This window comes from Lacerta agilis, chromosome 10 (assembly GCF_009819535.1).
Source record: "Lacerta agilis isolate rLacAgi1 chromosome 10, rLacAgi1.pri, whole genome shotgun sequence".
NCBI classification, from domain to species: Eukaryota; Metazoa; Chordata; class Lepidosauria; order Squamata; family Lacertidae; genus Lacerta; species Lacerta agilis.
Genome location: NC_046321.1, coordinates 21,179,523 through 21,193,173, shown reverse-complemented (window position 1 = coordinate 21,193,173; position 13,651 = coordinate 21,179,523). Strand labels below are relative to the sequence as shown.

Here is a 13,651-nt window from a genome sequence, read left to right as displayed (position 1 = left end):
TTACTTTTTGCTATATCTGCTTTTTTGGAGACCCGCATGCACATACGCGCACTGACAAAAGCCGTTCTCTGTTTTGCTTCTCCTAAGCTGGCTTCACCTGAGCTGTCGGAGAGCCCCACTGGGGACATTGAGGTGGAGATCATTAAGTCTGACTATCCTAAGAAGCCAGTCCAAGAAGACCACAGTGATGGCGGGCATGAGGACCATGAGGAAGAGGTAGGGGCTGGAGAAATTCCCCTATGGAGGAAAAAAAAAAACATGGTTTCTGCATTTTGAGGCTTTTTAGTTAAGAAGATAGAGGTGCGGGAAATTATGTATGCTGTGGGGAAAGTGAATAGGGAGAGGTTTTCTTTTTCTCCCTCCCTCATAGCACTAGAACCCGGGGTCCTCCGCTGAAGCCGATTGTACTGTTTTGCATATATTCAATAAAACAATCCAATGAACATTAATAAACCAACCATGCACTGATGTACAGTCACTAGCATGAGGCTGCATTTGTTTTGTTTTGTTTTTTGTTTATTAATGCCTGATGAAGCTGATTAATGTGAGCTTCAGGACAGACAAAAGGAGGCACCTCTTCACATAGCGTGTAGGCCACTTTCAGCCAAAGTGTTTGAAGAAATGTGTGCAGACGTTATATGGCATCACTGTCAAGTGGCCGTTATCCTGTGTATATATCTAGAGATATACAAGCATACACTAGCAGCTTTGTCTGCAACATTGCTCAGGAATTCTAACACACACACACACACACACACACACCCCTCATTGCAGACTTGAAAGGGTCTGTCTTAATTCAACATGGTGTCCAGTTGGATCCAAATGTAGATGAAAAGTCAGCAGCATTAGTGTGATTAAAGAATGAAGGCAATATTGGTAGCAGGTGCTCTGTTTGAGAAACAAATACAAAATATTTACGGGAGAATCGGTTATGAAGTTCTTTTTTTTTTTAATTAAATTTTAGTAATACAGAAAAAGAAATACACCCTACCGGTGCAAAAACATACAAAAATAAGACTACTATTTACATACACATAAATACTTCCCACACCCATATCTTCCCACCACCACACCCTTTGACCCCCCCCCACAACATCTTGACTTACTATCATTGCAATTTTTTAAAATTTTGATCTCATTACGACATTCCTAATATTTTCTACTTTACTCCTTTAATCTAGGCATATTAGCATAATTCTTTCTTGAACAGTGTTTGTCCATGTATTCTTCGAAACGTTGCCATTCTGATCTGAGTTTTTGGTTTGTCTGTCTTCTTATGTACGTGGTTAGCTTTGCCATTTCTATAAATTGACTTACTTTGTATAGCCAGTTTTCTTTTGTGGATATTAGTTTGCTCTTCCATTTGCTGGCATATACTATCCTGGCTGTAGCATATAAGAAAATTCCTTTCTTTTTCTGTGGTATGTCTTTTCCCAATAAGCCGAATAAATAGGCCTCTGGTTTCTTTTGTAAAGATGTTTTAAATATTTTTTTGAGTTCTTCATGAATCATACCCCAGTAGGTCTTGGTTTTTTTTTTGCAGCTCTACCAGATATGGAACAATGTTCCTTCCATTTTTCCACATTTCCAACGTAAATTAGACTTCTGTTTATAAATTTTGGCAAGCTTTGATGGTGTTAGGTACCACCTGAAAAACATTTTCTTGAAATTCTCTTTTATGGTCTAGCAAATGGTGAACCTAATATCTACACACCAGAGCCTTTCCCTCTGTTCCAAATATATCATATGGCTGATGTCTTGAGCCCACTTCAACCTTTAACTTATTCTTGTAGGTCCCATTCTAATAATAGATTGTAAACCTTTGATAATGTTTTCTTATTGCTTTTCAATAGTACATTGTACAATTTTGATTCTTCTGTGCCAAATCCTCGGTTATGTAGTTCTTTGGGTGCTCCTGGCCCCAATATAGATGTAATTTCCCCCCTTTAAAATCTCTTTCAGTTCAACTTTGGAGACATCTTTGTTCACCAGGCTATTCACACCATCGAATATTGCCTGGGTTGCATTTCCAACACGGCTTCCTACCTTCGGCTCTGGGCACTGAGCCTGGCTCATGCACGTGAGTTTTTCATTTGTGGTGCTCACTGTGTTTTATATGTCTGAGGATCATCTAATCCAACCTCTTGAAGTGCAGGAATATGCAGTTGTCCCTTACAGGGATTGAACCTGTTTGGGCATGGGATGAGAGAATATTAATACTAGGGATCTCCGCAGAGTAGGTGTTGGGAACCTGGTAAATACCAGGCATTGCTGGACTCCAGTTCCCAGCAGCCCTTGCTGAAACTCAGTCCAACAACATATGGGGGGGAGGCACAGGTTCCTCATCCCTCCCAGAGATTATTTGAATTGCCAGCAGATAATTAGGAACTCAATGACAATGTACAAGGAAGGTCATACTGCATTCAACTAAGTTTTACTCAGAATAGAGCCATTGATATGAATGAATCAAACTTATCCATGTTCATTAATTTCAACATATCTACTCTAAGCAAAGCTTAGTTGAATACCACACACAGTTAGACACATTTAAGCTAGAAGTGAGCCAAAAGATGGGGAGTGGTTTTTTTCCAACGTTTTTGGCATTGCCAAGAAAACACCACCACCCTTCTTGGGCAGTTTGGTTGTGCTTGTATTGAGAGGAGGCGACAAGGTTCACCCACATAGTTTGAGGGTGATCAGTGGGCCAGCTGGCTGGGTTCAACCAAATGACTGGTGCAGGCAGCAGCGCCCTCGCTCGGAGTTGGCTTTGTTCGCTCTTGGTGATGTTACTGCAAAGCCAGTTCTGATCAGTTACAGAGCTGCGATGCCATCACGTTCAATATTGGTTGGGCGCACTCTTTAAGAAAGAGAACAGAGCCTTAGACAGGAAAAATAACAGTACTGATTCATCAACAAAGAAAGTAGAAAGCGGCAGTGAACTTCGGATATTGTTGTATTACAAAGGTTGAAGCTCCAACCTCTGCTGGCAAGTGGCCCTTGGGAGGTTGCTCAGAAAGGAATGCGGCCCTCTGGCTAAAACAGGTTCTGGCCTTCATGGGGGGGGGGACAGAGGGGAGCTGTGACTTACTCATCTTAGGGGCATCTCCTGCCTGAATGGTCTTTAATGTCTTGCTGTTCATGGCTGTTTCTTGCGTGACATTTGCCTCTGTACTCTCTTCCCCTTTGTTTCTCCAGAGCTCTCCGAGGTCCTCTGGGGCCAGGTGCTGATCATCTCATTCCACTCCAGCGGCAACTGGATAGGACTCATCGTAATCTTCGTCCTCTTTGCCGTCTTTGCTGCTCTGACTGTAGCCATTTTACTGATCATGGAGGGCCTCTCAGCCTTCCTGCATGCCCTGAGACTTCACTGGTACGTAACCTGGGTGCATTTGAGTAGGAAAAGGGTTGACAGAGAAATAACGAAAGGAAATAGTTTGCAAATGTATCGCTATGGGTTCCCCACATCCCCAGTCGGCTCCGTGATACTCTCCTGCAGGAGAGGAACTTGGGAGAGGTTGTGGGTTTTTTTTTGAAACTTTTAGTTTATTTACAATTATACAAGTTGAGCATAGGTGGAGGTGATCAATGATTCACATTCTGACCAAGGAGTAGATCTGCTACCTTATATCGGATCTTCAGAGAGAGACAACTACATCACAAAGAGGCTTTTAGCCTTTAGATCACATTTTTTCTGGGGTGGGGGAGAGAAATTTGATTCAGTTCTCATTTGAAGGCGCAAGGCACTGTTTTAATGGACGCATTATTTTGATCTTCTCTTTTCAAAAATGAAAAAAATGGTTAACTGTATTTCATTTTGTAAGCCACTTTGATTGCTGTTTAATAGAAAAGTAGGATAGAAATAATAAACTTGACCAGTGGACCACAGGCCTCGGGGGGTGGGGGCAGCGTAACCCACCCAGTGGGTCCGTGGCACCATTCACATAACAAAAACCACCATAGCGATATCACAGTTTTCAAAAGTAGGGGGTCCATGGCTTGGCTTTTGAAAAACAAAGGGCCCACAGTACTTGGCTAATTGAGAACTGCTGAAACAAAATAGAAAATTCTTTCCAGTAGCACCTTAGAGACCAACTGAGTTTGTTCTTGGTATGAGCTTTCGTGTGCATGCACACGAAAGCTCATACCAAGAACAAACTCAGTTGGTCTCTAAGGTGCTACTGGAAAGAATTTTCTATTTTGTTTCAACTATGGCAGACCAACACGGCTACCCACCTGTAAATGAGAACTCCTGAATTAGACTAAACTAACCCCTCATTGAACAAAAAACCCTGTTTATTTGACATGCCTTTCTTTCCCCTCCCATTAGGGTGGAGTTCCAGAACAAATTCTACTCGGGGGCAGGATATGCCTTTGTACCATTCTCCTTTAAAGCCATCATAGAACAAACAGAAGACTGAAGCCCACCTAGAGCATGGAGATCTAAAACTTTCAAGATTGCTTCTCCTCCTCCTAACTCTCAAGATTAGCTTCCTCCAGCCGCAAGGGAAAGTTGTTCAGCTTCAGGAATACGTCACAATATTTCCCTCTATAATCCATTGTAAAAAAGAAAGAAAGAAAGTGGGAGTCAGTGGTTTATTTAAAAACAAAGATGTACCACCCAAGGTTTCTTTCACCTCTGCACTCATCTTGTACAATGTCACTCTGCTCCATGCAAAAGGAATCTGATTTGGACCTAGTAAAGTCATAAACAAGTTATGTTCCATTTCAGATTGCAGGTATGTAGACACACACGATTTGATGCTCCTCCATAACATGGGGGGACTGGACCGTCTACATAAAAGACTAAGGACCAAGGATATGTTGCAATAGAGTTTCATGTTTGGAGCCCCCTCTGAAATTTTCTTTTTGTAAAAGCAGCTGCAAGTTCAGGGCATATGGGGGATAGTGCCTGACCCTCCCCAACTGTGACACAGATCCTCACCCACCCTCAGGGATCCATTAGCCACGTGGGACTTAAATGTTTCAGCCTGCGAGCTTTTCTCTCTGTGACTAATCACAATTGGATGCCTGCGCTTCCATGCTAGGGGGTCTGATCCAAATTGGGATCCCCTCCAGTGAGTCCCCATAGCTGCTTTTACAAAATAATAAAAGCATTGAGGGTTCAAAAGAGGCAGCTCCCAATGCAATATGTAGTTTGGCCATTAATATCAGGGGGAAAGCATTCTAGCCTAGCCCTTGCCCATCCTGCCAGTTTTCAAGGTGCAGGGCACATTTGTGGTATAGAGGAGCATTTAAGCATCTGAGCTCCCTTCTGTATTCTGAAGTGGTACAGCCCAGACATAGATTTGCCATCTCAATGAGAACTAGGACCTTGGCTTCTGCAAATGCAGTACTTCCCAACTTTGCTGCGCAACATGCTTTTCTGCTGTGCCACACCCAGCCAGGAGGCAGACTTGCGTTGAACTGCAAGGCCAAAGTGTGATGCCTCCTATAGATTTTGGCTCCCCAAAATCCAGCAACAACATGCACTTCTGGTTAGCAAGGGATGCCAGGGAACTCCGCTACAAATTGAATTGGCCGGTGGATTTGCATTTCTGCAAACTGCAGGACGATTTAATGGCATCTGGACAATTTCATTGTCAGTTCATAAATCCTCTCCTTGCACAGCAGGATTCAGGACTCTAGGCAGATGAAGCCTTTTGTGTTGATGTGGTGCATTGACATAAATGTGTCATGCAAGGACAGAGCAATCCAGTGCATGCTTTTCTGGCATTGTAGGTTGCTGTACCAGGCTTGCTCAGACAGAAAACTCCTGGCTGGTGTCATAGGTGATGCTGTTAAAGCACCTTGCTGGTCCAGGAGGCATTTGTGCATGCCCAGCATAGACTACAATGCTTGTTAAACATCTAGAGAGCTCAGTAAAACCCACCCACTGTGCCTTGGGGAGTTCTGCAGAAGAAACTGCCAATCTAGAATCTCAAGCAGGTTATGGATCAGTCAGAAAGTTCATAAAAGGCTAGGCCTGCAGAATCTTTTCCAGAGTGGAACCAGGTGGCTTTATCCATATCTAGTCCTTAGCTATAGAAGTCAAGCAACTTTAACCCAAGTAATTGCATAGACTAGAAACAAGCTCAGAAGTTGCAGCTTTCCCTGCTGTTGGGCTGCAATAAAGGGAGAAGCAACCTGCCAATATCCTCCCTTCTGCATAACTCTTAAAAGGCACATCAAACCTTTACTATATTTCCATTAGACAAAGATGAGGAACTTGTATCCTAGGCTCGCCATAGTTTTTTGAGTGGGGGGGGGGACAAAGTTGTTGAGCTATTTTTGCAAAATCTAAAAGCAAAAATGACGCTTTTGAGAGGAGCTACTTTTAAGGTAATCTGCCAAAATTGACATTTCCGGTGGTCAAATCCAGGCTATGTAACCCTGCACAACATCATCCCTGCTATAAGCAGAAGTAGGTATTACTTTGTTTAATAGGGACATACCGTAATTCTTGGTAGCTACTCCTAGGTCTAGAGCTAACAGACTCCTATCTTTCATTTCCTGTTCTTCCACAGACTAGTGCACAGTTAGGGAAGCCCTCTCTTCATAATATTTATGGCATCTGATAGTAACACACATAAACTATCGTGTGGCATGTTGAAACCCATTGACAAAAACCAAGGGCTGCAACAAGCCATTACTTCTCTACTCGCAGAATAACACTGTGTGGATATAGCTTCATATCCTGGTGTTAAACTTTTATTGCTCCATGGAAGACAGCTGTTGAAACGCCCTATGTATTTTCATTAAAAAGTCAAAACTGCTTGTTCATTGATTTGGTAGCATAAGTGAATAAATTTCTCAAAACCAACTCAGGTGTGGCTGTCTCTCTTGCCAACTCGAAGATTTTACCCCCCAAAAAGCATGTTTAGATATTGAAGTTGATCAGGTTACCAAATGGCCTGTAATCCTCTTACAAGATCACATTTCTTTATCCTGGCAACTGAAGAACACAAACAGGATTCAGGAATGACTGAGTGTTTTCAGCATGTAAACATAACTTCATTGTAAGAACCTGCATATTATCTTAATTGTTTCACGGCTTAACATTAAACTAGCTGGAGATTTTTCCCACACATCACCATGAGGAACAGTCTGATCTGGATCATAAACTATTAAATGTAGATGTAAACAAGAGGACTTACCAGCTGCAGACCAGAAACAAACACTTCCTCTCTTTTCTTCCCTCTTTGAATAAGATAAATCCATAGCCCTATTGCACATGAAAGACAAACACATTTACTGTATAACCAACTTAAGGTGCTGCAAGATTCTGCTGCCTTTGCAGCCACAGTCTATCACAGTCACCCCTCTGGAAACTGTTTTGTACTGGATTAGGGCTTTTATGAAGTGCCACATAATATTTGTTCCATACTTGCAATAAATGAACTGTTCAGTGTGGCAGCACCTGTTTTTTTTAGAACGCAATGCTTAACAATATTAGGCAGGGCCTTCATTATAGTGTTTTCGATGTCTGCTAAAAACTTCATTTAAGCAAGCCTACCCAACCATTGCATTTTATTATGTACATTTGCTTTTAAAGCCTGTTGACTTTATCTACGGGCGGGATTCAGTTTATTATTCCTATTAGTGGGAGCCCATGCAAAGAATTCTGCTAGTGCCATGTGGCTTTCCCTTCTTTCCTCCCCTTGTGTGTCCCCAGGGCCCCTCAAAATTGGATCCAGGTGGGGATCAGGAGAACTCCACAAAAGAGCATGGCAAGGAGAGGGCAGATTGTTCCATCTGTGAAGCTGAAAAGCTTGTGCTGGTGGAACAACTATCCACAGCGCTATGTTGAATTCCCCCCTGAATTTATTGGGTGTTACCCAACTAGGTTTTACTCAATGTAGACCTATTGAAATTAATAGGCCTACCTTAGTAATGTTCATCTGTTTCGGTGGGTCTACTCTACATAGTTGAATACCACACATTATGCCTTCACAAGTCTGGTTTTGTTGCTATCTTCCATATTTTATACCACTTCCTGTGAACTTATTTAGTAAGCTGTATATAAATCTTGCTAAATATACGTGGAACAGTTGAAGCTGCTTTATACCGAGTCAGAATCAATATTGTCTACACTGGCTGGCAGCTAACCAGACCTCCTGCCGCCGCCTAAATCTTTGGGAAAGCCAACGAACCGGGTGGTCAGGTAGCAGGCCTAAAAGGGCTTCATTCTTCTGTTCTTGCTCGATATCCCTGATCTTCCGGAACACAACCTGCAAAGAAGAAATATCACACGAAGGGGGTAGAAAGGCAGAGTGAAAAGGGATACCCCATTTCTGTTATTTGAGCTGATGCTCTGCATGATACAGGAACATAGCAACCTGCCTTATACTGAAACAGACCATCGAGACATCTAGCTCAGTTTCGCCTACACTGACTGGCAGGAGGTCCCCAGGGCTTCAGGTAATGGGCATCCCCTGCCCTACCTGGAGATGCCAGGCATTGAACCAGAGGCCTTTTGCATATCCATAGTAAGGATGGGGGATAAATTTTATTCAGATTTATTAATTTTTCACTTTCTGGAACAATACGAAAATGGAAACAAAGCCGTCCTTTGAAATTCACGCTTCTCTGAATTTTGTGGTGCAACTCTGCAATCAATGTATTGGTTTGGGAACTTTAGCTGAAATCCTGCATCTGCCCTGTAGTTTCTTAGGGAATACTGTGTTTTGATGTGTATTCCACACACACACACCGCAAAAAAGCAGCTTTGATCCAAATTGAGCAAAACAAAAAGCTAGCAGCATTTTAAGCCAGTAATGTGTACACAGGTGGTACTGTGGTCTAAACCACTGAGCCTCTTGGGCTTGCCAATCAGAAGGTCGGTTGTTCGAATCCCCGTGACGGGGTGAGCTCCTGTCGCTCAGTCCCAGCTCCTGAAAACCTAGCAGTTCGAAAGCACGCCAGAAACTGCAAGTAGATACTGGTAAATAGGTACTGCTCTGGCGGGAAAGTAAATGCCATTTCTGTGCGCTGCTCTGGTTTCGGTGTTCCATTGCATGAGAAGCAGCTTAGTCATGTTGGCCACATGACCCGGAAAAACTGCGGACAAACACCTGCTCCCTCGGCCTGTAAAGCGAGATGAGCGCCGCAACCCCAGAGTCGTCTGTGACAGGACTTAACTGCCAGGGATCCTTCACCCTTACCTAATGTGTACACAGCCCAAAACTTTAGACACAGCTGCTCCCAATGCTACCAGACAGCACATCCCCCCCTTTTTACTTTTTTTATTGGCATTGCACGGTTTTGTTGCAATGGTTTCTTTCCAAAGGATCGGACTTTAAGTGGGGGGAAAGCTGGATGGAATTGAATATGTGTGTGAAGGCCAGGGGCTGCTACAAAGTTTGTTTAATCTTCCCCAAACCCCAACATTTCAAATCCATGGAAGCAGGGGCATAGCAATGTGGGGGCAGAGCACTCCCCTTGCCACATCTCTGGGGGTGACAAGGCATGCGGTTTGGCAGTGGCGCTGCTCCAGCGCCATACAGATGGTGCTTGGATCCTCTGCTCGTGGCTGCAGCCACTAGTAGAGGATCCTCCGTTCATGGCTGCAGCCACGAGCAGAGGATCCAAGCACCGTCAGTACGGTGCTGGAGTGCCAGGGCGGCAACCTGCAATGTATTGCGCATGCACGGCATCGCTACGTATGACGCATGTGTCGTATGTAACGACGCTGCACATGCGCGCTACCTAGCGATGCCCCGCCCCCAGGTGCACGTCATGTTTGCCGCTCTGGGTGCCCAAGCAGCTTCCTACATCTCTGCATGGAAGTCCTACAACATGGAGTAGCTTTTCCCATCCTGGTGCCCTTCAGATGCTGTTGACAATGACCAACACCATCTCATGATGTCTGGGGCTGATGGGAGTTGGAGTCCCACAGTGTCTGCAAGACACCATTAATGGTGAGCATGTTCTCAAGTGATGGTTGTGGATTCATCAAAATCCTGGCCGAGTACAACATTAAATAGGACAGAAGCAAGCAACAAAGTCTAGGGGCACATATTGAAGTTGCCACGCTTCCCACCTCACTAGCTTGCACGCATGGGTCTCCGATGCCAAGGAAACATTTCACTGCAGTAAAAATCACTGCCCTTACCAGCTGACAGTCTGCCATAGGGCAGGGAAAGCAAACCTGTGGCTCTTCAGTTATAGCTGGATATTGCTGCATTGGTCAAGCTGGGGTAGCTCAGTGGGGTAGAGCATGAGACTTTTAATCTCAGGTCATGGATTCAAACCCCACATTGGGCAAAAGATTCCTGCATTGCACATGACCCTCATGGTCCCTTCCACCTCTACAATTCAAAGACTACAGCTCCCATCACCCTTGACTATTCACCGGGCTGACCGGGGCTGATGGTAACTGGGGACCAATAAGAAATGGACGACCACAGGTTGCCCATCGCTGCCCTAGGCTAAGGCTGGCTTGGCCCTCTCGTCAGTTCACCAGGACTAACCCACCAGTTTTCTTTAGCAGGCTGCCCAGAGCAGCTGCACGAACAGGAAATTCGGATGGCTAAGGAGTTTGTACTTTTGCAATTGTACTGTAGTCCCTTCTCCGGTTTCCTTTGGTCAACAATAGTGAGCACTGCCCTTTTCAAGAGGTGGTGATGGCGAGAGGGGGGGGAGGGAGGCTGGTGATGGTGACTCACGGAAATCCAGCCTCCTCATCCCCATTAGAAGTATGTTTCCTTGAATTGATAAACGTAGCCTATGATTATACCCTCGTTCAGATACCGCAGGTGTAATAGCCACCTGCTCTCTCTCTCTCAAAAAAGACAAGGAAATAATTGCTCTGAAAAATCTTAAACCTGAAGTCTCCTACAAGACAAGAGGCAGAGATTTTAAAGCACAGAGTACTTCAGGCTATGAAGAAAGCCACCACAAAGCTGCAGCAAGCGCAATCGACCCACGAAAAGGTGCGTATTTGAAAAGAAAAGGGGAACAAAATTTCTCCATTTGGTAATTGAAAAGTAAGAAACTTTTACTGCAGAAGCAGAACGAGTCAGGTGCTTGAACAGTTGTTCAATTAACAAATGAGGACTTAGTATTAACTAATAAGCTCATGTGGCGGACTGGTTAGCGTTGCTGGAGAGAGCTGGATTCAAAGCAACACTCAGCTGTGAAGTTTGTAGCCAGACATGCTATCTGTCTGCCCAGCCTACCTCTCAAGGTCGTTGGGAGAATGTTACACAGGATGAGTGAACCATGAAGATCTCCCCCTGTTCCTTTTTTTTAAATGTAACAAACTAAGCATTGAATGGCCGTTAGCAATCCTGTGCATATTTACTCAGAACTAAATCACATTGAGTTCTATGAGTCCCTACTCCCAGGTAACTGGGTGCAGGATTGCATCCTAAGTAATAAAATCTCTGCTAAACATTGCCGCACTCCAACTTTCCTGCTGTGATTTTCTGCCTCTGCAGTTACTGCGAGGTTTTCAAATTATACCAACATGCGTGTGGTTATCATTTTATAAGAAACTTGCTATTGTTCTTGCCTAAGGCAGAAGGAGGGAGGGGAGATGACGACTTCATTTGGATTTTTAAACTGTGCTTAATGCATTAGATGTTTTTTGCAAAAGAGTACCCAATCCAAATGGCGATCATGCTGGGGAAGCATCACAGAACAACAAATAAAGCAGAACTATGTGTGGACTGTCCAGTATAAATGCACCACTAATGTACTATTATTTTATCAATGGCATGTTCCAGAACACCCCTTGCACCAGTCTGAAGGGGTCGATGATATATAGCTGCTGATTCCAAAGCATCTGCACACAGGGTAAGAGGAGATTTCTTTTACAGTGGTACCTCGAGTTATATACAGGTACACTTTAGGTTACATACGCTTCAGGTTACAAACTCCGCTAACCCAGAAATAATGCTTCAGGTTAAGAACTTTGCTTCAGGATAAGAACAGAAATTGTGCTCTGGCGGCAAAGCGGGAGGCCCATAAGCTAAAGTGGTGCTTCAGGTTAAGAACAGTTTCAGGTTAAGAACCGACCTCTGGAACAAATTAAGTACGTAACCAGAGGCAGTGGCGTAGGGAGGGGGCGAAGGGGGCGGTGAGCCCTGGGTACCACCCTGGAGAGGGTGACACTCTGGGTACGCCTCCCTGGCTCACCTCCGCCTGGACAGGCTTGCTCGGGGCTTGCCCATCGGCAGCGTGCCACTACGGAACATTGCACGCTGCCAGCAAACCCCAAGCAAGCCCGTCCCGGGCTCGCCCAGCGGCAGTGCACCGCTTCCAGCATGCAGGCGCAGCGTGCGTCCGACGCATTGTGCTTGCTGAAGCTTTGTGGCAGCACGCCACTACGGAGTGCTGTGCGCCACTGCCGGGGCAAGCCCGTCCCGGGCTCGCCCAGCGGCAGCACGCCGCTACCAGCGCGCAGCGTGTCTGATGCATGCGTCATACGCTGCACCTGAGCACTGGGAGTGGCGGCTGCGGGCAGGCAAGCCCCAGACGGGCTTTCTCGGGGCTCGCCCGCCAGCAGTGCGCCGCTATGGAGCACTGCACACCGCCACCGGGCCCCGAGCAAGCCGCGAAGCGAGGCTGCCCCGCCTGGGGCTCGCCCGCTGCCAGCGCGCTGCTCCCAGCACACATGCGCAGCGTGCGTCCGACGCATGTGTCGTATGCACGCTGCACATGCGTGCTGGGAGTGAAACCACACATCCCGGTGCTTCCGTGTTTGCCGCCCCGGGTAGCTGGGCAGCTTCCTCCGCCCCTGACCAGAGGTACCACTGTATTCCCATCACTAGAGGCAAGGATGAAGAAACTGCTTTCCTTGCCTCAGTGTCATGCACAGCTGCAATAGCTGGGGAAAGGGGTCTTGCTCTTTGCAATAGGATTGTTGTTGTTTCTTTCCAGTAGCACCTTAGAGACCAATAGCACCTTAGAGATCAACTGAGTTTGTTCTTGGTATGAGCTTTCGTGTGCATGCACACTTCTTCAGATACACAGAGTGTATCTGAAGTGTGCATGCACACGAAAGCTCATACCAAGAACAAACTCAGTTGGTCTCTAAGGTGCTACTGGAAAGAATTTCCTATTTTCTATTTTGTTTCGACTATGGCAGACCAACACGGCTACCCACCTGTAATTGTTGTTGTTGTTGTTGTTGTTGTTGCTGTTGTTGTTGTTGTGAGTTTGGTGAAGGGGAAAGCAGTATGGCCGAGTCCCTTCTAATTCCAGAGTGGATTCAATTGCTGGAATAGCCAGGCCAGATTCTTGGCCATGACCCTCTAAGTTAGGGTCACTAAGGTTAAAAAAAGGAAGTAGCTCTGTGCCAGAAAGCAAATGGGTGGGGCTTCCTCCCTCCCTCAGCTGTCTATTAAAAAGACAAAAGACAGAGTTGAGATTTGTGAGCTAGAAGATAGAAGCAGGCTGCAGGCTGGGCAGCCGAGGGTCAGAGCCATGCTTGATTTCTGCTGGGGTCGAAAGCTGCGGCTATGGGGGGAGCAAGACCCTTTTGGGGTGTTAATGCTGTGCACCCCTCTACTGTAGGCTCAGGATGTATGTATGTGTAAATAAATCATATATCCTAATGGCACCACAATCTCTGCTGTCGCACATTCCGAGGAAACCGAACCATGGGTAAACACCTGGAATCTCACACTGCTCATAGATCAAGTGTGCT

At 45.4% G+C, this 13,651-nt stretch overlaps 1 protein-coding gene across 1 annotated transcript in view; it reads left to right on the top strand.

The window, feature by feature from the left end:
- Positions 1-4,498, top strand: part of ATP6V0A4 (ATPase H+ transporting V0 subunit a4) — a 35,001-nt gene extending 30,503 nt beyond the window's left edge. Inside the window, exons 18-21 of the mRNA XM_033162691.1 lie at positions 88-216; positions 1,963-2,080; positions 3,196-3,370; positions 4,328-4,498. Coding sequence (XP_033018582.1) covers positions 88-216; positions 1,963-2,080; positions 3,196-3,370; positions 4,328-4,418 — 513 coding nt within the window. The 3' untranslated portion in view covers positions 4,419-4,498. The remainder of the gene's footprint in view (positions 1-87; positions 217-1,962; positions 2,081-3,195; positions 3,371-4,327) is intronic.
- The last annotated feature ends 9,153 nt before the right edge of the window (positions 4,499-13,651 follow it).